The sequence below is a fragment of the Marmota flaviventris genome, chromosome 1 (genome assembly GCF_047511675.1).
Source record: "Marmota flaviventris isolate mMarFla1 chromosome 1, mMarFla1.hap1, whole genome shotgun sequence".
Lineage (NCBI taxonomy): Eukaryota > Metazoa > Chordata > Mammalia > Rodentia > Sciuridae > Marmota > Marmota flaviventris.
This window is the reverse complement of record NC_092498.1, coordinates 75,262,230-75,287,747: the sequence shown is the minus strand read 5'-3', so window position 1 is coordinate 75,287,747 and position 25,518 is coordinate 75,262,230. Positions and strand designations below refer to the sequence as shown.

At 33.7% G+C, this 25,518-nt stretch overlaps 1 protein-coding gene across 6 annotated transcripts in view; it reads left to right on the top strand.

Annotated features, from left to right (window-relative positions):
• The first annotated feature begins 4,372 nt into the window (after positions 1–4,372).
• Dgkb (diacylglycerol kinase beta) overlaps positions 4,373–25,518 on the top strand; it is a 618,799-nt gene continuing 597,653 nt past the window's right edge. For all 6 annotated transcript variants that reach the window (XM_071607991.1, XM_027932698.3, XM_027932697.3 and 3 more), the window contains exon 1: positions 4,373–4,454. In XM_071607991.1, coding sequence (XP_071464092.1) covers positions 4,385–4,454 — 70 coding nt within the window. In that variant the 5' untranslated portion in view covers positions 4,373–4,384. The remainder of the gene's footprint in view (positions 4,455–25,518) is intronic.

Sequence of the window (25,518 nt, the reverse complement as noted above, 5' to 3'; positions counted from 1 at the left end):
TCATTTCTCCTCTAAGTTTTTTGCATTGTCTCATACATGACCTTTTGAGGGACACCTCATATTTGAGTCATAACAGAGAGCTTCTAGTATTTCTACTTTTTCTCAGTTCTAGGCTCTCAGAATGGTTTTGACCTTATTCGAGTGTATAATTATTAATCCACTTTTATTACTTAGTTTAAATATATCTTCTTTTATAGGTTGCTCTTTGAACATCCCAAACTATATCAGGAAATCCTGGTGTACTCTCTTACAGAATCTGGTTGCCTCTTCTCCCTCCCCCCATATAACTGATAATAGGTCACAATTATTTGTTTGTATAATTGGATTATTTAATATAGATCTTTCCCTTTTGCCAAGAGCCAGGAATTAAGTTACAATATCTATTTAACACATTACTACATACCCAGATTCTGAGAATATGCCTAGGACAACATTGGGTCTTATTTTAAATTATTTTCATGGTTAAATAAAGAAATAACTATAAATCAAATTATAGAATTAATATTCTGTTTAATTTGATCTTACTTTTCATTAAGCAATTATATGATTATGATATGACCCTGCATTTTCTCACCCCCAAGTTATTTTTTCACTGCTTACCTTATAATTTGAGTTTCATGACCTTCCTAGTCAATATTTTCAGACATCATAACATCTTTTTGTATACATTTGTATACATGTATTCTTCAATGTGCCATAATGTTTACCAACTATTATTTGAAGATTGGAATCATGACATACTGACCTGTGATAAGTTTGTAAATATTTATACTTAATGTGACTAACAATGCATCCAACCCAGAAGACTCTTTTACTTAGATCATGACTAATAACTTCTTCACAAGGTAAATGACTCCTTTCTTAATTATGAAGAATGTTTTAGCCCAGGTACAATAGGCCAAATAACCTTCTTCAACTCCTTCAACATAATTATTTTCTGCCACCAACTAGGCAAAGTGCCACATCTGTTGACTAGATGAGAAAGCCAGAATTAGACTGATTTCCAAAAGCCAGTAAAGTGGATCCCTCCTGGTACTCATTTTATGTGCCTAAAGAAAACCTTCTGCAGGGAAACAGGAAATCTGTGAATGCACCATAGGGATTCTCAGTTGAATAGGTTGCATTCTTTCTACCTATTTATGAAGAAGCAGAGACTATGAGAAAGTGCTGCCATCATTTTCATCACAGTCTGAGGCATGAAGAATAGCGGTGCCTCTGGATTTGATATTATACCAGCAGCATGTCTCTTTTGACAAGCTTGGGATATATTGATTCCACTAGTTAAAATATTTGACTGGAAAACTATTCTCCATCTGCACTTCAGTTCATTTAAGTATATGAAACTCAAATTTAAAATCCTTAGATTTTAAATCTGGTGATTTAAAATCTGGTGATTCAATTTATAATTTCATACTCATTCATTTCATCACTCCATCACTGTTTTATTTGTTTGGATATTATATTTTATAATCAATTATTTAACTTACATTATTTAATGAATAATGTATGTTGCCCCTTAAAAGTTAGGGACAACATAAGTGATTCTGTGCCCTGATGGGATTGATTATCATTACTACTATAATTTATTAATTAACTTGTTGGTAAGTCATCAGGCCTCTGGAGTCACTTTAGTTTATGACCATTCAAGAAAAACAAATGGAATATGAGAATTGGCCGGGTTAAAGAAAGGAGAGAGTTCAAGAAGCTGTTAAGAAGCTATTTTAATAACAGAAGACAGAGAAAAAAATAAATTTAGATATTGACCTGTTTTCCAAAATGCAAGTTTGATCAGGTTTCTGACTTTATTTTTTCTTTTCTAGTAGTCTTTTCATTCTTCGTTACTGCCTTCAGGATAGTGCCCTGACTTCTTTACTAAGCATACTTTCAAAATCTGGTCTTTTGAGGGTTTCTCTAATGAATATGGCTCTGCTCCAAGAAAACTTTATTTAGAAAAACAGGAAGTGGCCCAAATTTATTTTGCTGTTAATTGTTTGCCTACCAGGTCTATCTTATTGGGCTTCACTATGCTTAGCCCCTGGCTTCCCTTCTCAATTTTCTTTATTATTACCAATAACAAAAGAAATTACTATATTTATAGCAAACTTGTCAACATTTCTGGTAGGTAGCTAGAGGAAGACATAAAAATATTTAAAAGGACACTTCCTAACTTTTTATTCTAATGGAAAATTTCTGTATGCCTCAACCAATATCTACTTACATGATTATTGGCCACTTTTCCATGCACAGAACCTAGGTATAGTCATTTTGATAGATATATATTCACTGAATAAAATTAAGGTTTTGTTACCAAGGAAGCAAGGGAGAATGGATATTGAGGGGACTTCCAGCAGTCTCTGCCACACCTACCAGATTCCAGTCACTTAGTGTTAGTTACCTTACTTGTCAAGATAATATTTGAACATATCATATGTATGGAGCACAGCCTGGTATCTTGGCATATATCTATATTTATTCTCTTTTTTTTTTTTTTGGCTCCAGGAATTGGACCCAGGTGCCACCCCTCTCCCTCTCCCTCCCTCCCTCTCTCTCTCTCTCTCTCTCTCTATATATATATATATATATATGTATATATATATATATATATATATATATACATATATATATATATATGTATATATATATATATACATGTATATATATATATATATATATATATATATATATATACATGTATATATATATATATATATAAACTCACTAAGTTGCTTAGGGCCTTGCTAATTTGCTGGGGCTGTCTTTGAATTCACAATCCTCCTGGCTCAGCTTCCCAAGCCATTTGGATTACATGCGTGCACCATCTCGCCTGGCCACATTTAATCCTTTATTAAAGAATATCACTAACTTCTGGAAAGGACAAGATAGCTGGAGATCCAGGCTCAGACAGGCAAAGGTATCCAATTATTTCTGTAATGAGTTCGTTACAACTTCTTTCACCCTGTCCTTGAATCACTCTGCACTCCACATTTAAAGCCCCAGGAGACTGTAATGTGCCAAATGTGACTGAATCATCTGTCCCTCTTTGGATAGGGGAGGGCAGAACAAGTCGTTTTATACCCAAACTGCGTGTAACTGAAGAGAAGCAAAATGTTAGGATGAAATCAGTGTGACGAATGGAATCTGCAGAAAGAAACTGGGTGGATGACTCAAGAAATGTCCATCACATGTCCCCATTTGTTTCAGTTTGCTTTGCAATTTATCTTCCGTTAACACACTAAGATCACTCTTCTTCATTCATTAAGTAACAAACTACCACCTTACAAAGCTGAGTACAGGAACCCTGAACAAATAAGACCAAAAAGAACAGGTTTAAATTTATTTTTACTCATTTATTTATTTATTCTTGTTAAAAACAAGGTAATAAAGATGTGACTTTGGGGTCCTGGGATTGATACTGTAGAACAATAAAGAGATGGTAAGCAAAGGCAAGGGCCTAAAACCAAATGAGCCTTGTCTGAATAAACAGTCTGACATTAGCTAATGTCACTGTATAAATAAGCCTTTCAGTGATGCAATTTCAGAAACTAAGCAATTTCTTCTAAATACTTCATTTTCTTTAAAGATTACAGTGCTAGTTGGGTTGATTGCTGAACAATTGATTATAGTCTCTGATAAAAAAGTTGAAACCAGATGGGTTTTCACTTTGTCTTTACAGATTTGCCAGTGAATCTAAGTCCATGACAACCTAAGTATTTATTTAAAAACATGATTCACCCTAGAATCATCTACTATCATTAAGCAAGGCTTTCAAACATTTGGAATTGCTTTAATTTGGCAAATGTATTGCGATTTTTAAAACTAAAGTTATTGTCTTCATTTGATAGCTAGAAAAATGTTACAAGAATCCCAGAATTTACTTGCATGATGGCAAATGTACATGCTATAGCTGAACTCCATTCCAAATAATTGCTGGAAATCTAGTAAATTAGAAATTGTATACTTAGGAGGTGATAGTGCTTATTTTGACTCCTTTACATTTTGTTTTAATTTCATTCATGTAAATGATTAGGAACTATGTATTAAAATGCCATTAAAGAATGAAAAAGCAATTAAAGGTTATTCAAAATAACTTTGAAATATATGATTTCAAAATTGACAATCCTTTCTATTTTATAACTTGCTAACTTTTTTCCTTGGGGCAATAATGCTAATCTTTTGATTTTTATGTTTTTCTTTTCTCAGTGCTTTAACACATTATTGAAACTACAAACATCTACAGCAGTTTTATGTGGACAGATTGTGTGTTTTGAAAGCTTCATATATTTCATCATGAAACATGCCACTTGGGATCTTTGAAGCATAGAGTTCTGCCCAACACCTGAATAAAGAATCCCTTTCCTGGTATGAAAGAGAACTTATCTCCACCATGACAAATCAGGAAAAATGGGCCCACCTCAGCCCCTCAGAATTTTCCCAACTTCAGAAATATGCTGAGTGTAAGTATTCACATTGATAATATGACTTCTTGGCTCTTTTGTTAAAAAAGGTATCATTCATTTATAAGAAAAGATCATAGATACTGTATATCAGAAATATGTACAGGTGCAGATCTGTCTTGTGTTCACAAGTAGGCTGACTCATGACTACATTTTTGGCATGAGAGAAAGGAAAAGATAAATATCAAATCTAGAAGAAAAAAAAAAAAAACAGGCTCTGCGACTCAAAACTAAGCTTGGGGAACACTCCACCTGTAGTAGAAGCAAAACAAAGACACACTGGCAGAATAGAAACTGGTGATACTATAGTAGGAAAGTAGAGCACCAACAGGAACACAAAGACAGTAATGAGAAGGAAAAGGCAGTAAAGGGCTTGAGTCCATAAGGCCTGACTCATCTTTTCTTTTTGTTAACCTATCATTTCAAAAGGACTGGAAGTAGGGAGTCATAGTTACATTAGAGCACTACAATGAGAGACTGCAAAGACAGAGAACTTGTCAAGACCTTAAGCCAACCTGTCATTGTGTGTATTAGTAACAATTATAGGACATGATAATTCAATGCATAAAATGGTATTTTAACACAAGTTTTTTTTTAAATGTATGGGCAGTATGATTTTATTTATAAGAACTTTGTGTTTATTATAGATTTTCAGAAATACATCATTCTTCCTAAAGCAAATTTAGGCCTTAAATATGAACAGCAGTTGGGTCAAGGTACTCAAGAGAGAAAAAAAGCAAATAATAAATAGGAAATAATAAAAGGCTGGGAGGATAAGTAGAAAAAAAAGGCATAGATGTAATAACAATGTTGAGAGTAGAGGGAATAACATTGTGATTGTCAGAATAAAGAAATGGAACAAAGAAAAGAACCAGTAGCACACAGCAGTAAAAGAGGCAAAAATCAAAGCATCTGGTGCTACTCATGCAGAGAGAGAGTGTGGCATATAGATGAGCATTGTGTATGAGTTGAATAATATGAAGGCAAAGAAGAGGAAAAGGTTAAATGCAAAAGAGGAATTTAGAACATAAAAAAGTAAATGTGATTAAAGTAGTGAATAGTATCTCGTTTACAGGGTACATATTATGCTCCTGGAATAATGCTAAGTACTCCATATGGTGCTTTGGATTTCACTCAGAGGTGGGAAAGAATAGGAAAGTCTTTGTGGAAAAAGTCAGATTTTTAAAGTAACTTAAAAATTTGGTTTAAGGTGAAAGACAAAGCAAATGGTAGGGAAAAAAAGAAAAGTTGACCATACTTTTGAGGAAGGGAGATAAGTCACATCACAAATTGAGGTTAAGTGGAGTTAAAGTCATAAAAATGAATCAAAATGCATAAGATTAAACTAGAATCAGGCAGTGAAGTATCATTGTAGGATTATAAATGGTAGAGTGACGGGAATACTAGTATGCTTCAAGAAGTTTAATTTTGCGACTGAGAAAATGTTTTGGGGTTTGGTTTGTCAATTTTTTTGTTATTAAAACAAATAGCTGAGGTAATAAGTTTATAAGAAGAAGGGTTTATTTTGGCTCACATCTTGGGAGGTTTCAATGCACAGTGGAACCCATTACTTTTGGCCCTGTTCGAGGCAGCAAGTCATGGTGAGGAGTACATGGCAGGGCAAAGTCATTCATCTGATGGCTGGGAAGTTAAAAAGAAAAGATGAAGGGGCTAGGGGGGTTTCATTACCCATTCAAGGGCATGCTCCTCAGTGACCACAAAACCTCCCATTAATTCCCACCTCTTAAAATTTCTACCAACCAGCAGTAGTGCCCAGCTAATGACTAAGCTTTATACTCATGACCTTTGGGAAATACTTAGCATCCAAACTTGAGTAATACTAATGGAAAGAGACTAGAGTTGGACCAGTTAGCCAGCTCTTGGTGTAGACTAATGTGGATTATGAAAGATGATAAGAAAATTAGTGATTCAGATATTGTAACATTGAAACTAGCAGAGAAGAGCTTGGGAAATGATCAAATATGAGAAATGAGGAGGAGAGAGAGAAAAAAGTCTAATTTAGGTACAGATTTGACTTGGAGGATGGGGGATTATGGTGATAAGATCCTTTAAGTAAAGAAACATTGAGTTGGGTTTTAATTATGATAATACTTGACTGTATTTTTAAAGTATATTCTCTAGTGTTTAGGTACGCTTAAGAAAAATGCCTATGGAAGCATTAATATAAAATAGGCACATTATTGCTATGATAGCTAAAGTATCATCTGTAATTACTCTTTATCAGATACAGAAACTCCATTTGAATTGATAAGCAGAGGGACATTTCTTCTGAAGTATTAAATATAAGCAGCCAACTGTATTTTATTATTTAAGGAATATGGGGGTATAGTTTGGCTTACAATGTGGTTGTATCCCAATGAACCCATTGTTAGTTGAAAACATGGCAACTTAAAAACAAACTCAAACAAACATTATATTTTTGTAACACAGTATGCAGTAGAATATATGGCTTTTTTATCTTTGTGATCACATGGCTGATTGGAGCTATAGCTCATTGCCACTGCCCAGCATTGCCAGAGAGTATTATACCACCTATTGTTAGCCAGGGATAAGATCAAAATTCAGATTTTGAGGTGGGGCTTTTCCTGAGTTTGTGTCACTTTTTCACCAACAACATAAAGTAAAAAAAAAAAAAAAAATGTTTAAGTCTAACTATTATATGCAGAGGATCATCTTTATATGGAAGAATGCTTGAATTAACCAATTTGTGGAATTGCTCAAACGGGGTGATAAACATTTTTATAAATGTAAAAATTGCAATGAACTGAGACTAAGTTTAGTAAGTATTCCGTGAACTGGTAATGAAAAGTGACACAGTGGGGGAAAGCACATTATTAGAATGGATTTCATGAGAAGGCATATTACATACACATTAACCGAGAATTAAAAAAAAAAAAAATAGTTCCGGTTCCACGAACATTGCATTTACTTCCCTTTTTAAATAGTCAACATGACATGAGATGTTCTAGACTTTTTTTCTCCCAAGAAGTTTTCCATATAATTCAAAAGCAAAGTGTATCAAACAATTAGAATGTCTGCTTGTGTAATAAATTGCCATAGCCAAAAAATAAATGGAAACATACTTATAATCTGAAGATCCTAAATTTAGTAGACATTCCATACTGTTTTCTGCATGCGATCAGCTATTAGGGGTATTTAAGGATCAGATTTTTCAGGTTGTAATGCAATATTGGCAAAATGAAATTCCTCTATATTCTATTAGAAAAGTAGTATATTAGATTTACTTTTATTTTGTTTTTTTTCAATAAGAAATTTTTTATATGTTTAAATGACTAAATCTTTTTTAAAATTTATAGATTTAAAACTTTGTTTGAAACACACTAAGATTACGCATGTTGTGTATTAAATAAGTGTTTTTATGGTTGGTTGGTTGGTTTTGGATGGAGGGAGGCTTTGGAACTGATGGGCAAAATAATTGAGATCGTAGAAAAGCCAAAAATTTAATGGTGAACCTAGAGGATACCATAAAAGTCATTTCCACAAGTTACTTATCTGATTTGGGGTTCTCATTACCATCACTGCAATATATCCCATCCTTCTGGCTTCTAGGCTGTTCATAAAATTAATTGGATATAAAGAAAGGGCAAAGCTTGTCCAGCATTCCTGGATAGGCAGCTAGCACATCAGGCAGCTCATGTTAAAAATCCTAGTCTCACTCTACCTTAGATAGTTTTTGGCGAGTGTCTTAACATTTTCTGTACCAGTTTTAAGTATTAAATTGTATGAATTTTATATGTGAAGTAAGGTGGGAAGTGCCTGGCAAATTCTTAGTGATATAACTATTTAACGGAGGGTGAATGAATGTATTCTCTTGTTGTTGATCAAATAGAAAAAGGGCTGCATTTTGGAACATGAAGAATTGGTATCTTTTTTTTTTCCCCCCTGCTACAAGCCTAAATTCTGTTCACAAGGTAGAAGCTTCTGATGCTATTGGCAGCCTTAGTTCTATGTTGTCCCCACAAAGGCTGCAGGCAGCTAATGCAGAGCCTGCTGTGGCTGCCTGCAGCACGCTGTGACCATGCTCCTGTTTGGGATTTCAGGCTGAGTCACTCCATGGGAAGCATTTCCATTGATATGTGGGAGGGGAGTATAATTCTCATCTCTACTTTATATTATATAAAGTCATCCAAATTGCTGTTATGAGATAGAAAGCTCTCACTCCTGCAGGGTGGAGAATTGAGCTGATCTCATTATTGGTCTGTCAGTGCTTCCTGCTGTGGTTTTGCGGCACAGCAAAGGGTTAATAAACTCAATTTTTCATAGATAACAATACCTTCCATGTAAAACCTACATGATATGTTCAAGTGAGTCATTATCTGCCCACATATTGTCACTTTGGATTAGCTTTTTGTTTGCCATATATAAAGCATGCTATATGGCATATAAATTATTTTTGAAAAATACTGCTATTAGGGTGGGAATATTTCTAAACTTTTATAAATTGTATGTCATTTATAGCACCCAGGGCCTCACGCATACTAGGCATGCACTCTACAACTGAGCTACATTCCAAAACCTTCTTTAAATTTTATCTTGAGATGGTCTCATATGGTGAACTGTGGACCAATATGCCTAAATGTTTAGATGTCAAATTTCTTGCAATAGAGAAGGCATTCAGCATGACTTAGTGGAAAAAACACCATCTGTGCAGGCAAACTAATATTTAATGGTATTGGATTCCAGTCCTTCCTTCTACGTATTTATTGGGATAAGCTTGAGTATGTTACATAAACTACCTAGGCCTCAGCTGTGTCCCCTAGGCAAAGTTGATTCCACCTCAAAATGTTCTTTAATAAAATATTTAATGAGATAGTCACGATTATCTTTGTAAAGATTCATAGTGCCCTACCATAAACAACCTACAAATATTACCTCACTCAACTTTCACAATAATCCTGGGAGGGAGGCAAGCATTCTCTCTGAGGATTGAATGTTTCTGGTGGAGTATCTGACACAGATTCTTGACATTGTAAGTGACAACAAAATACAAAGCTGTAACAATTTATTTGTGTGATGAAGATTGTTATGTCAATAAATTGGCTATTAATCATTTTTCCAAAATAGGGAAAGCTAGAACTGGGATTAAAATCCTAATATCTCCATTAGCCAAAGTCATCTTCTAGAGGGTTTTTGCATACAATACAAAAAAGCACAGCTGTTAACTAAAATCTTGGTCCAAATGTGTATTTGTGATCTTCCTGTCTGGTATATTGAGCTGGGCCCTATGTTTACAAAAATGACATTCTGCCTGACATACAGACAGGTTTTACCATTCTTCCCACATTCATTCCTTCTGTCCCTGAAGTCTCCATCATTCTTCCTTTACTAACCATATGCTAGAGAAAAAAGAAATAAAAGAAAATCATGAAGAAATTGTAATAAAGGCGCAGTACTTTTCTATTTTCAGAACTTTATTCTTCTCCTTAAGGAAGTCTTCCATCCAGCATTAGGATCTAACTGTGTCTTTGAGATTTGATTTTTGCTTGATTCCTACAAGATGGGATAAGGAGAGGGGAGAAGAGACTTGACCTCCTACCATGTATGTATTTATTCATTGTTAAGCAAATTCAGATCATGTGCTAGCCCTCTTCCCAATTTATCATGCTGAGATTAGCTTTTACTTCTCTCTCATGCCCTGTGTTAGATTGGCTCTATTTTGGGAGCCCACGCCACTTATTGATAATTACTCTCTTTGTACAAGACAAAAGGATAAATGGCATAGGGCCATTTAGCATAGCATCTGAGAACACATAATTTGGTGTCAGATAAAACTGGATTTGAAGCCACTGCTGTGATGTGTACCTTAGTTTCTTCATAGAATCATGCTAATGATTAAATGTGAAAATGTTTGTTAAGGTGTTTTGAATATAATATTTTTACTATGATTAGGGTCATGATAGTGGTGGCTGAGATAGTTTAATATCAGAGGACCTTCCATTACTCTGATTTAGGTCCACTCAAGTATACTACCTATTTGAAATAGCTTGACTTACCTAAAATGTCTTGACTTTGCCCTGATACTTGGTCTGAAATGTGAATCAGCAGCCCTATTTTTGATGTGTGTTTCTCATTTCTGACCCTGTTTCTTCTGATTCACATTGATTAACTCAGCAGTTCTTGGCTTTGGCCCAGATTGTATTTCTGGAATGTATGTTGGCTGCATAATCTCTTCTGCCTCATCTCTGGCTCTGTTTTCTATTTGTTGAACTGCTTCAAACTGAATTTCCTTTTGGTTTGCTTTCCTGTTGTCCATATGTCTTAAATCTTTCAATTCCTAATTCTTGAAATAGTAAAAGATAGTAATAATTATGAATGTTTAAATTCCTGTTATTTTATGACCCCCAAACATATAATTTTGGTAAGTTTTAAACATTTATTACTTTAAAATTTTCAGAATCTTTATATTTAGATTTGTGATTAAATGAACCTCAATAATGAAGTTATGACTTCTATGGAATATTGGTTGGGTCAAGCCAATTTATGATATCGTTAAAATATTCACAAAGTCTCAGTGGCTTACCAAAGCAGAAGTTTATTTCTTATATTTTTTATCTGAGTTAGCAAATGGTTCAATCTCACATTGTCCTCAATTTTGTCCTGGGCAGATGGAGCATCCATCAACTTTAGAAATTGACAGTTGTAGGAGAGAGGAGGGGGGGAAAGAGAGAGAGAGAGAGGGAGAGGGAGGGAGACGGAGAGAAGCTTGTAAATTGAGTGCTGGTAGAAATAGGAACACTTTTTTTTGGTCTAAGATTTCATATGACCACATTTAACTTCTAGGAAGTAGGAAAGTATATTCCTTCCATCTTCCCAGTGTTAGAAGTACTGCAATATTTCATGAAAATTACTAATATGATCAGTATTATAGGAGTAAAATATAGACTATCATTTACTTTGGAACATTATGCCAATCATTGTAAAGTCTTCTAGGCTTCCATTTCTTCACATGTACAATGAGGATAATAATGCCTCTTCATAAATGATAATTTTTTATTAATTAGCAATAATATTATAAAAATTTACAACAAAAAATTGTTGAGGCTTATGTATCTGAATTACATAAACCATCATTAATTCATTGTAGATGAAAAGTGGTTATTCACTAGAAATTTCCTTAGTTGCTACCATCTACATTATTGTAAGAAGTGACACAAGAAAAAAATACTAAAAAGTCCAAAGCAAATGAGTATGCAGGCTACAGGAATTTAAATTTCCCCCTTTATTATTCTTTAAGCAAACAGTATTTAGTGCCTTTAACTCTTAAGCATTATGCTTGGCTCTGATAATGTAGAAATGAGTAGTGAGATACTTTTAATCCACAAGCTTACTAAAGTCTATACAGAAAAATGGTGGCAAATGATGATAAAGCAATAAAATGGATTATTAGTATGTTAATCATATGTAATATTTCTTAGAAAGCTTTTAGCTCTGCTTCATGTGAATAAAATTTAGTAGGGGAATTTCAATTTTGATTGAAAGCATTGCAAAGAGGTAAGAGGATGTCCAAGCAGATATTAGAAAATGTGCAGAGGCATGGAAGAATATTACACATTAGGAAAGAATTGAAGTACATATTGGTATATACACATATTTTGGTATGAGCATCTGTGTGTGAACATGGGTGTGTATGTGTGTGTGTAAGTGCTGAAGATTTCAGCAAGAGTCACAAAAGGTGAGTCCATGTATGCCTTTGATAATATATTGTCTATTAACATTTGGAGACATTGAGGATATTAATTTTGGAAACGGTGAAATTATAAAATATGGATTTCAGAAGAACTTCAATATATAGTATCTTGATGTGTGTTAAACATCAAATAGCAAAATACTTTATTAGTACAGCTTAATGAGTATGCAGGATTGCATGGAAGTTAAGGCATTGTTAATACACAAGTAAGCATGTATTAGAGCATCTGCAGGGAAATGAACTGAATGCAAGCATCAGTTAAGAAGGGTAGGGTATTTCATCTTGGAGAACTTAAGTCAATGTGGTCCATTCAATCCAGGAAAATAATACAAACAGGACAGGTTTAGATAGAAACTGTGTTTTGATTTTGGACAATCGAACTTTCTGACTTAAACATTCAGATCCAGATGTACAGTTCTAGATAGAGCTCAGGAAAGAAATTTGAGCCATAGATATGGAAGGGGTGTTTCTTTGCATTGTGACTGGTTATCAAATCATGGCCATAGATGAGATGTCCAGAGAAAGCAGACTCAGGAGAGAAGGAAGGAGAGAGAGAGTTCTAGGGAACATTGTATTTGTAAGACAGGGGAAAGGGGAGAGATGCATGAAAACAACTAAAAAATTACTATTAATAAAAGAAAGGAAGGTATAAATGACTGAATGATATTCCCCATCTAAAGAAGAGAATTGTTTTCATAAGCGAGGTCTAAATTAGGATAATAACCAAGATGCATACAGTCTTGAACATTTAGTGTGTCTTGCATAGTGTATTTACACTTGTAATCCCACTGACTTGGGAAGCTGAGACAGGAAGATCACAAGTTTGAGGCCAGCCTTGGCAACTTTGTGGGACCCTCAGCAACTGAGTGAGACCTGTCTCAAAATAAAAAATAAAAAGGACTGGAAATGTATGTCAGTGGTACAGTGCCCCTTGGGTTAAATCCCCAGTAACAAAAGAGAGCAAAAGAAAAACAAACAATATATTTGGTGGGATGAATGGAAAAGAAAAATGACAGGAGAGTGTTTTTATAGGATCCTGATTATAAAAAGATTAAGGAAAGATCATAACTAAAGTAAGGGTAATTGAGTGATTTTATTCTTCCATATAAGTGAGAAATTTTCATAGGGGGGGAAAGGGGCACAATAGGAATGGAAGTTCATATATAAAAGGAGTAATTGGTGAAAGAAGTTTGCAAACCGATGGCCAAATCTAGATTTTTGTTTTGGGTTTAATTTATTTAGGTCTTTTGTCTCTACTATTTATTTTCCTAACACATTAGTGTTAGCCTTAAGCAAGTTACATAACCCTTCCAAACTTTAATTTTCTGAACTGTGTAATTAAGAAAATAATGAAGACTATCTCAAAGTTTTTCTAAGGCTCAAAATATCATGTGTATAAATGCTTTGTAAACAGCAAGCCACCATATGTAAGTTAATTATCACTTTTGTTGTTACCATTAGACTGTTCTGAGTTTTCTTTCTACTCTCTTTACTGTTTCTGTAGTTCAGTGTCTCTGCTTTTCCCAAACACATATTTCTATTTCTATTTTTATTATTTACTGAATTTTGCATTTTAGTTCTATGAGACTATGTGAGAAATGCACTCCTGCTCAAAGCAGCCCAGTTTTTTAAAAATTTTTAATTTAAAAAAATTTAGAACAGTTTATATTCAAATCCTGCAATCTCTCTTAAAGCTTTGTTTAGGCATTTTAGGGAGCAAGTATTATTTTTTATACCCCAAACTGTATTTTATAAGTGAGAATATGGCCAATATCATGGTGGACCTGAGACTTTTTGTCTCTGTACAAAGTAATAAGGTAGCCCACTGCAGATGTCTGCATGCTGGAGACATGGGCCTTCTGGGTTAGAGACAAAGAACTTCATTAATCATGTCAAATAAAGAAAGTAACTTTTACCTCCTGTTGGGTGTGGTTCCCTCTCTTCATTTCTTGTTGAGAATTATAAAAAATGCCAAGTGAAATTCATACAAGCAGTGAGTTGTGTCACAGGAAGAGATCCCCATGTTTAGAGAACTGGGTATTTTATAATGGACAGTAAACAAATCTGCTCTTTGCTCAAGAGGGAGTCATAATCTGTCTCCCAGGGTTGTTTACTATAAAAACATCCTTGAAATAATAGTCTGTAAGAAAGGCACTTAATGCTTCTGCTGCAACAGAAACAAAAGAAACCCTGAGAATTGTCTTCAAACAAATATAAGCCATTAATACTATAGTCAGTGTACAGAGGGTGACTAATATACATATTTTCCCATCAGGCTGCCTCCCAATATCTGCAAATGTGTTCCTGAGTCTTGGCATTTAAATCTCTTTGACTTGGTCTCTGATCTCCCATCTTTTCCTTTGCCCTACTCCAAAATTCTCAGACCCACTCTAATTATACCCTAAAATTCAATGTAGGAAACTTACCATCTTTCATGCAAACATTTTGGACTATTTGCACTTTTCTCAGAGACTCACCAGATAGGAACTCCAATAAGACACTATTATCAGCAGCCCTGCCAAATCCAATACTAAGACATTTTGTCCACTTCTAGGAAAGAATCCTTTGGAAACATAATCTACCAGCTTGTGCCACAGTTCCCCCCAACCCCAAGTCTGTACTCTAACAGAAGATGGGATGTCCTTTTGGGGAATCATATGAATTTGCCTATGATACTCTCCCTATCCATAAAGGTGAAGATTTTAGAAATTCTCATTCCAACCATCCATGACATCTACCATCTCATCTTTCAATCACATTTTCTGTGATGACATATCATTCATGCCTCTTGAACTATTTCTATTTTTTCCTAGTTTTCCTTAACCTCTGACTTCTCTTCTTGCTTCTGTCTAAATTAATTAAAATCACAAGGGTGCTAGACATCTTAGGGAGATTGATGTTGGCTGGCAGAGGTTGGCACTGGGCCATATATTGCTCCTACCAGCTCTTGATTGTCAACTGTTTATGCTAAATTGTCCTCTCTTGTGTCCACTGTAAAAATGTCACAGTATATCACAAAATTACATACATTCTATGTTCTCTTAATTAGGTGGTCAGGGGCTTATATATGCTTCATGGCATTCTCTAGCATGTTGAATATTTGCTTTCTGAACTGTAAACTCCACAGACTCAGTATAACAGAGGTACTGCCACTTTCTCCAAGATTTTCCATTCTCCACCTCAAAGCTGACATTTGAACTGCCATATATTTCACAGATATTTCAGATTCCACAATTCTGTTGTAATATGGCTTATTCACATTTTTATTCCCAGATATTTCTTTATAGTCTCACTAGATATTTTTGAGATTTCAGCACCTGGTGACATGGAGCAGAAATCATGCTACTTATCCCTCAGTGTTCACACAGAGCAGAGCCTACATGTGGATGACTTAAATGTGACATAGGCTCCTGCAGCTCTACCACACCCTTCATGGACATTTCTTCTCCATAATGAATCCCCAAATTTCTCTGTGACCATTGCATATTAAATACTGGATAAGTTATTCTACACCATATGACTTTACCCAATGCTTTCTGCAGGAAATTTATTTATTTCTAACACACATTAGTAAAACTTGATCCTGACATTGGAGTAGAAGCCTTTTCAGTGTTTAAGTTCCTTCAGCAAGTTTACCATTGGAGTTCTAATTGTTCCCATATTGTTGGTATTATTTTCTCAAAGTGTTCTGCCATCTCTATCATCAGTGTAAATGCCACAGTAGAGGCTTCTGGGACTATCTATGGTATGCATAGATTTAGGAGGAGCCTTTCCACAGGTCAGAAATCTTTGAAAATGTTTTCTCCGACAGTTTTCATACTATTTATTACTCTACACAATTTTTGAAGGGAGTCCAGATCCACGCTCTGTTCCACAAAGACTGTAATACTACGAGTAGTTGAACAAAAGCACATTTAGAGTGCAAATAATGGGGCATATCTAGAGTACAACGAATGAAATAACCAGAGGTTATGAACAGAGGCTTTCATGGAGGAATATATTTCTGCTCATTTGTTTTGTGAGCTTCTCCTGTTTCCCTTCCTGTTCCTTTTTGTAGTCATTTGCAACATCTTGGCTCCAACCTGCCTGAGCCTTGCAAAGTCAAAGCTGGCAAGACCATTATTTTGGTGTCCTGTGTAGTATGGGTCAGCTATTTATTATTCATGGAGTTATCCTATGTTAGCAAAAATGTTAGCAAAAGATAGTTCATTGAGTCTATTTTAGAATGTTCAGCCTAGTGCATTTTTAAGACAAGCCAAATGGTTAATACTGATAATTTATTAACACTCAGAGCATATCTTGAATGGCATATAATTCTAATACTTATAAAAAGCTTATTGAGAGTGTATCATAGATTACATTATTCTAAGTGTGTATTCTTTAACTTTATTAACATAATAATCTCCAAGCAAGTCTATAAGACCATTAGTTATTATTGCCATAAAGATGAGGAAATTGAAGCCCAGAAAAGTTCAATACTTTTCCTAAAGTCACAGAGATAAATTTTAGAACCATGTTTCAAATCAGGTGGATAATTTCCAGCATCCATGCATTTAATCACTCTGCTATGCTAGATCTTGATGTGCTATTTTGGGGGTGATAGTTAACTAAAAACAAAGCATAAACCAGCCAAATTATTCCCAAACAGAAATGAGAATAGAAAGCAAGAAAAAGAAAAAAAGGGATGAGGAAACCTCATTCTGCCATAAATTTTAATTATTTTTAAAAGATACAAATACTTGATACAAAAAAATAAGAAGACATAATATTAACTGTGATATTGCCTGGAGTCCTCTGGGCTAAGAAAAGGGTAATTTTAAAAGTGTCTTGAATACATACTTTAGGGTAGATTTGAGAGAGTTCTTATAGATTTTGGAGTCAGAAAGCAGCAAGAAGCTCATGAAATAACCAGAGGTTATAAACAGAGGCTTCCATGGAGGAATATATTTCTCCTAGGCAGAATCCAATTCCAGGCTTCAGTGGGAAGAAGGATGGTAAGGTCAGGTAAGTTGTTGAAGCACTTAGAAACTCTTCTTACTTTTACTGCAAGTTTAACACTGCTAGTGTGTGCAAGCCCCTAAGCAATGTAGGCAGAAATCAAGTAGGTTGCCTCAGGCAATAGCAGGAAAAAGAAATGCTGAAGGTATGATCGAGTAAGTGGGCCAAAGGAAACTTGTAATATAAATGCAATTGACAAAAATGCCATGAATCAAAAAGGCTAAGGCACTTCCATATTTGTGTTCCTTCATCCTCCATTTATGGTATACCCTTAATGGGTATATTGCAGGCATAAGGATTCAGTTATGGCTTTTCTTTCAGTAGAGAGTAATTTTTAAGAAGAGAAGAAACAGCCTGGATTATTCATAGTGTGAACTTTAAAAATTGTATATTTGAAGAGCAGCAGCATCAATCCGGGAGCCCATTGAACATTTTAGTTGTCTGAAACATTCCTGGTCTAGACAGTAGTTCCTTCATGTAAGCCTGTGTGGTGCCAGGCATTGCATAGCACTTGGGAACACACACAGAAAAGTGAATGCTCTATGAAATCTCTGCTTACATGGGATGTAGGATGTGGTGTGTGTGTGTGTGTGTGTGTGTGTGTGTGTGTGTGTTTAAATTATTTTGAGATATATATCTCCACTAAATTAGCTGTTCCTTTTGTGACTAGTCAATATGGAAAAAAATCATATTATTAAAAGAAAAAAATTAAGAGTGATTGATTTTTTTTAAAGAGAAAGAGAGAGAGAGAGAATTTTTAATATTTTATTTTTTAGTTTTCGGCAGACACAACATCTTTGTTTGTATGTGGTGCTGAGGATCGAACCCGGGCTGCACACATGCCAGGCAAGCGCGCTACCACTTGAGCCACATCCCCAGACCAGAATGATTTTTTTTTAATCAATGAAAATGGACCTCTAAATGATATTTTGTATGACTTCATGTGCTCTGATCCTGAATGGCAAAGACAGGTCAACAATAATTTTTAAAAGGGTAAAGATAAATAAACCTAATATGTTGTCTGCTCTCTGGTAAAACTCCCCTTGGTTGTTTCAAAGCAATTCATACACATAAATTCCTCCAAGTTGATGATAATAAATAAATTTTGAGAATCTTCATCATTTTTTAACTATATGATATAAGGTAGCATTCTGAATTCTGATGAGGAATAAGATTATTTTGCTAATTTTATTCCACAAAACAGCTATATTTGATCTATCTCACACTTTTTTTTTCCAATCTGTCTTTTCGCTAGTATTTTTTCCTATTTCCCTCCCTCATGCTCTCCATTTTCTATCTTAATCAGAGAGTTTTGGGGAAAACAAAAGTATCCTACTTGTCAAAATCAAGAACTATTATATTTTCCAACATGGATCCTTACTTAATTTATCTATTAGTATTTTTTTAGGGAGCTAACATGGAACTTTACTTAATTTATCTATTAGTCTTTTTTTAGGGAGAGTAAAAATATCAATGAAAAGAAACAAAATTAATCTGGAAGAAAAGCCATGGTGATCACGCATGTTATGCCTTTCAGGTAATTTGCAAACTAGGAAGGAACAGGGAAAACATCTATGCTATTAGAGTATTATTGTTTTGGTTTCTATTTTGGTGATACAAGATTCTTTAGTGAATTTTACACATTGTTTACCTTTTATCTTAGTGAAAATGATAATCATATTTTAATGCAGATGTTAATTTAAAATCTGATATTATGAAGCCTGGATAATCTGTTCTTTTAGTTCTCAGTTAAAACTTGCTAAAAACTTAAAATCATGGAGGTATTTGAAATTTTTTCTCCTACTTAGGTTTTATAATAACTGGGTTTTCCTCCAAATATTAACTCTGTTACAGTAAATATAGCTTATGTTTGGTATAACATAGAGGTCATTTTTTTAAATTCAAAAAACACTTTTAATCTGCTGGCTTTAGGAATAAAATGTAGCAATTTGAAAGATCAGAAATAAGATTTAGGAGAATCTATTAAAAATTACATTTTGTAGCTTATATACATATTTTAATATCTATTAATTTGGCAATTCTTTTGCCTATCTAATTTGGTTAAGTTTGTACTGAAATCTCACTAATTTTTTAATTGTATTTTTTGAATAGGTTTTTTTCACTTAATTTTCTTTTAATGTGAAAAGATATCTTGAATACTTATAATTATATGAAATGAGATAATTAAACATAAATTCCACTCTTAAATTTAAAATATATTATTTACAATAAAAATTGTTAACTTGGTTTAAATCCATGGTGAGTTCAGCTGAAAAAGGACTGCATCATCTAATTCTTCTTAAGGTATTAAGTAGAAAAGTATTATACTTGGAGACATTCCTGATTTCTGAGATATAAAAAAAAATATTTCTTGAAATAGATCTTCATTATCAGTGGATCGAGTCTTTAAATTTGTGGCTTGTGCTTATTAGAATAGTTGAAGAAGCTAACACTTTCATCTCTTTGATCATTTATACTAATGCTTCCATGATCTCAGTAGCTTCCATATTCATTGATCTCTAGGAGTTCCCCCTTTCACTAGCCTCTCACTGATTTAATTCTATTCTCTTTCATTTTCATCAACCTGAAAATGTGCTCTAGAATTGCTAGTCCTATGAAACTTGACTAGACCTATCTATTTACTTTTTCATTTACCTGACTGGCAGGCTTCTGCCAACAGCAATCCCCAAACCATTAAGCCTAAAATTGAAATGGTCAATATTCAGTTCTTATTTTACCTCAACTCTTCAAATTACTTATGTTATATAACTGATCATTTCTTCCTGAAATATTCATCTCTCCTCTTGCAGATCTGTTAATTTCCTATTTCTTAGCTAATTTCTGGATCCTTCTCTTCAATCTCCCTTTTAAATTCTTCCTTCTCAACATGACCTCTAAATATTGGCTGGTTCCGGATTATTCTCCATTTTAAAATTTAACTTTAATTTCCTATATGATCATCTGTTCCAAGGCTTTAAATACCACATATGTGACAATAACTCCCAAATGTATATTTATAAATCAATCTTCTCTCAACTTCAGCTCTAAATATGCAGCCATCTAGCTGACATCTTCAATTAGATGGCTCACTGCAATTTCACATTTAACAATTCAAAAAATGAATTCTTGATTCCCTTTCTTCTCCATCAAAAATAAAAAGTGAAATACAACTCTGTTTCTTCCTTTAGCTATTGCATTTTGAAATTATACTCTCACCATTTTATAAATTTGGAAAAACCAAGTTATTTTTTATAATAGATGTTCAACGCATGAATTGTCTCAACATATAATCTGCCAACAGGTCAACTCTCTAAAATAATTCTAAGTTATACTGTGCTTACTGTAAACCCAGTTAGCTCTATTTCTTATCTGAACTACTGTAGCATCTTACTTCTTTGTTATCTTCCATCCCTGCCCCCTACCATGTCTCTCACCAACATATTTTTCTTAGAGAAGCCAGAAAAATCCTCAGAAGATATAAATCTAAATATGTTATTCCCCCTGCATGAAACCTTAAACTCAAATTGTATAAAAGTACAATACAGTTTTCTTAACACTCCCTGTAAAAGTTACGTAGACAATCTCTGGCCAGTTTTCAAAGCCAACCGACAGGATTCTCTTTTGTTTACTGTGACTAGCCCCACGGACCTTGTCACACTCTACTCCCTTCTTCTGTGTTTTTGATATTTTTCCAGGATGTTTCCTTTTCATCTTTCAGTTTTTAGTGTAAATGCCAATCTCTCTCTGAGGACTTTCCTGCCTACTTGAAGTTTTTCCTCCATGAATTATCCACCTCTATATATTCTTTATTACCTTCATTCACTACAGTTAATGTGATGTAAATTTATGTATTTTTTTATCCTCCATTATCCCTGAATATAGTTTATTTATTCATGATTCTATATCAAACTGATGAATTGAACATTTGACACATAATGGGCATTCAATAAATATGGATGAAATGAATCAATTACACTTAGGGTAAATAGGAGAAATAACTCTTCATTGAAAGGTTATATTGAAGATTAGATATGCTTTGATAGAAATTAAAGTTTTCTGACTTTAAAGTTCCACTATTCCTATTCATGGGTATGTTATTAACTTACGTATGAATAGACAGTTTTTGAAATACCTAAATAACTAGCTGACTATGGAAGAGTGTCCTAGAAATTCCTGGAATCTAATTGAGCATGTTCACAGAGAGGACAGACACCTCAACATACTTACTGCAAATACTTGAGTTGTTCTGAGGTAATGACTTTAAAATTTGAGATGAAAAGTATTCTTTCAATGCACTGCAATTTGTAGGACTAGGTCAATTTAAGTACAGAGCCACATTGTGCTTCAAACTTTTCCAATTTCTTTCTCTCAGTTGAATCTGTATGGTAATTTTGGGTTAGAATTTCTTACCTTAAATCCAACAGAAAGGTTATAGCAGAGAAAGAATACCATACTCCATAGCAATTCGTACACTGCACTCAAACATTTTCTGACTACCCATCAATGATAGACTGTGCTTGTTGAGAGTATTTGCTGCTTTCTTGTACTTCTCTTGATTGAATTTGAAATGATTTTAATTTTTCATGAAGCTTGGCTAACATAAGACTTTAATTCACTGGAAACCATAATGGTAAAACATAATTTCCTAATTACATGAGCAGTTTCAAGTGATTTAAAGTGTTTTAAAATACCCAATCTAAGGACATTTTTGCATGCATTATAATAGACACTACTAACTGTCAAATCCAAGATCTCTTTAAGACTTTTAACATTTGACAAACTACATTATAAACTCCTTGTTGAAATACACTATGGCATAATTTGGAAAGCAGTGAAACACTACTGTACCTCAATGTTTTATAAACAAGATTTATTAGTTTGGTTTGTCTCGTTTGTGTGAGGTACAGGGATTCGAACCAAGGCCTCATGCATGCTACACTCAGACTCCCCCAGCCCCCAAAGTAGGTGGGTTAAAAAAACAAACAAACAAACAAACATGAATTTAACCTTGATGTGGAAGATATTTTTACAGAGCCAGAATGTGTACTTTTTTATATAAAAGGTGACTGAGTCTATCTTAAAACCACAAACAATCCTTAGATAAGTGAGGATTGAATATTTCAAGGTAATTCCTACACTGAGCTGGCACCAGGCAATGTATTGAAAGAAAAAAAATAGTACCTCTCTTCTCTATTTTCTTTTTCTTCACAAATCTATTTTAACCCCCAAATATCCCAAAACATTACATGGAGTATATGGACAATATGTGTTTTGAGGGTGGGGGCAATGATGTCCTATTTGAATGTTTATATCTATCTGAATCTCATTCTCTTTGGAATTTACATTTATTGATTATACCATCCATTTGATAATTTATTTAGTTTTATGTCTTAGTAGGTTTATTATATATATGTATATATACATATATATATATATATATAACAAGGAGTTTATTATATATATATATATATATATATATATATATATATACACACCATATGTATATAAACACACGTCTCTCTCTATGATATATATATGTAAATACATCTCTATGTAGATATATTATTATATATTATATATAATATGTATTTATATATATATATAAATTATATAATATATATTTGTAGATGTATTTATATGTGTATATATGTACATATATATAAAAGCATATAGAGTAGAAATTAAGAATACATGGTTAGAATTGAACTGCATTCATTTGAATTTGCAACTTTGGACATGTTCTTTCATCTCTGTGTCTCAGTTTATCTGTAAAATGTGAATAATTATAATGGGGGCACAGTCCAGCAATTATATTACCACTCATTATTATTATTGGTCTATGAAATTATTTATTGTAAGTATGTATAATTTGAAGGCAAGGCCTCTGTGTACCATTTTCCCCCAGAACTATACACATGAGGTACTCATGCATTAAATGAATGAGAGATATTGGGCAAAAAATAGATTATAAAAGAGAATGGACACTTGACATTTGGAGATTACAGAGTATAGATTGAAAGAAAGCAGGAGACAGAGGAAGTAGGTAGAGAAGAAGTATAAAGAAGAAAGCAAATAGTCTAAAGTTTAGATACATTCAATTATTTAAATGAATAATTAAATATTTGCTATTTTACTTTCATTTTTAAATTGCAAAAATTTGATTACTTTTATAGTAATGTTTGATTTCAGGTCTTTGCACTTTCATAAAATTCCTCTTCTCTGTTTTTTTTCTTATCCCCTGCAAATATCTCTATCTCTAATATACAGATTTTGAGTATATCACAATGTAAATATACTTTGTATTAGTCTTTTTTTCATTGCCAATAACACAATACCATAGAATGGGTATTTTTAACAAAAAGAGGTTTTAGTTTACAATTCTGGAGGTCCAAGAATGAGGGGCTGCTTCTGTTGATGACCTTCTTGCTGGGAGTCCCCAGGTATCACAAGGCAAGAGACAGGGAGCACATGTTCAAAGTCTCTTCTGGTATTTCTCCCTCTTCTTATAAAACCAACAGTATTCAATCATGGGGACTCCACTATGATTATCTTTTCTATTCCTACTCAGCTCCTAAAGGTCTGGCCTCTAAACACTGGAGTTAATAGTTTCCACCTTCTGGGTCTCTAACAGTGGGGATTAAATTCCAATGCCGAAACTGCTGGGACATAATCAGGTCACATCCACACCATGGCCATGTTTCAGCAGCAGTTAACATGCCATTGTTTTGATCATCATTCCCTTCTCTTCACCAGCAAGGATAAATTTCCATTTCACAAGTAAGAGATTTAGAATCTTGATTGATAAAATAATCTGACTGGAAGGGATTGTATTCTTTTTGTTTTCTAGACAGTCATTGTTCTCATCTGTTTGACTCATATTGCAGCTATTTTACAATTCCATTCTTCACATCCACCTCTCAGAGCTTTTCCCAGTTTTCAGACACTGTGACTAAACAGCAAGAGGCAGAAGGGAAAGGGTTACCACAGGAATTTAATGAGCTCTCTGTCCTTGCCACAGGAGCATAGCAAGTCACTGAACCTGGCTATTCATTGCTTTTTTCTTTTATTATGAGTGTTGTCATTCTCATCAACACCTACTGATTCAAAATTCTAGAACTGAATGCATCAGAGGAGGCAGAGTTAAGTATTTGAATTAACGATGAATAGAAATTAGGCCTCCCATGATTTATCCATTTTATTTATATTTCTGGAAAATACCTTTAAACTACTTTCAATAGTTACTTGTAGGAGGATTATACAATGGCCCAGTTTCCCTTGATATTTTTGAAACAAATGTGCTTAGCTGTTAAGTGCCCCCCTTCAGTGAGTGTATAGAAGTTTAAGACTCTTAAGAATTCATGTTCTAATCTTCTGGAACATTGGTATTATCACAGTTTCCCAGCAGAAGTCACGATTTATGTGCTCAAGGGAAAATCTGGAGTTTTTCCCAGTTGGTATCTGGGTTGTTCTCTCTTAGATTAGCACATAGTAGAGAAATTCAGAATTAGGCTTGGCAGATAAATGAGACACCTACTGGTTTTTTGTTGTTGTTACCAGAATTGATTCTTGGTATCAGCATCATACCATAATTTGTGTGCTTCTGCATGTACATGTGAATTTGTGTTATTAAGTTTCATAATAAGTTATTAAAATATACTTCACCATGTAATATATCATTGTTATCAATATTTTTGGCAGGAATATGTGAATAGACACTAAGTAGACAATTGGTTTTGACAATATAATCTAAATATTGTGTCACGTATGTTTATTTTAAATTAAACACATGCATTTCCCTGGCAAGAATAAAAATGCTAATTAAAATACCTCTCTCAAATTTTAAAAAATTAATAATTTTCTGCAAAAGCAAATATATTAAACATTTCAAAAGACAACAAAAATCCTTACAAATCAAAGTCCAGTGTTTTTTCAGTTTCTTAATTGAAAGATAATCAAGTTTCTCCTTGATTATTTTGTTACAGTTGGTCTCTTAACTTTAGATGTTTTTATTCCTATTTAGTTGTTTGACTTTTTTTTAAATATGATAATATCTGGCTGGATTTCATCCTTCTCTTTTCAATTAAAACCAAATTTTGAGCTTGGACTTTTTGTAAATTAATTCTTATTTCTTGTATTACTGGTCATGACTTGCAACATTTGTCAAAATTTGAGATATGTTCTTAGTGGGATGAAGAACATAAGGTATCACAATGACATTGTCTCATTTGTGTGTGATGGGGCTATGTTAAGATCCCCAAGAGAGAATCTAATCAAAGAAAAGCAACCTGGATATGGGCTTCAGAAAACTCTTTAGCTTAGTTATTTCTCAAAGTCTCA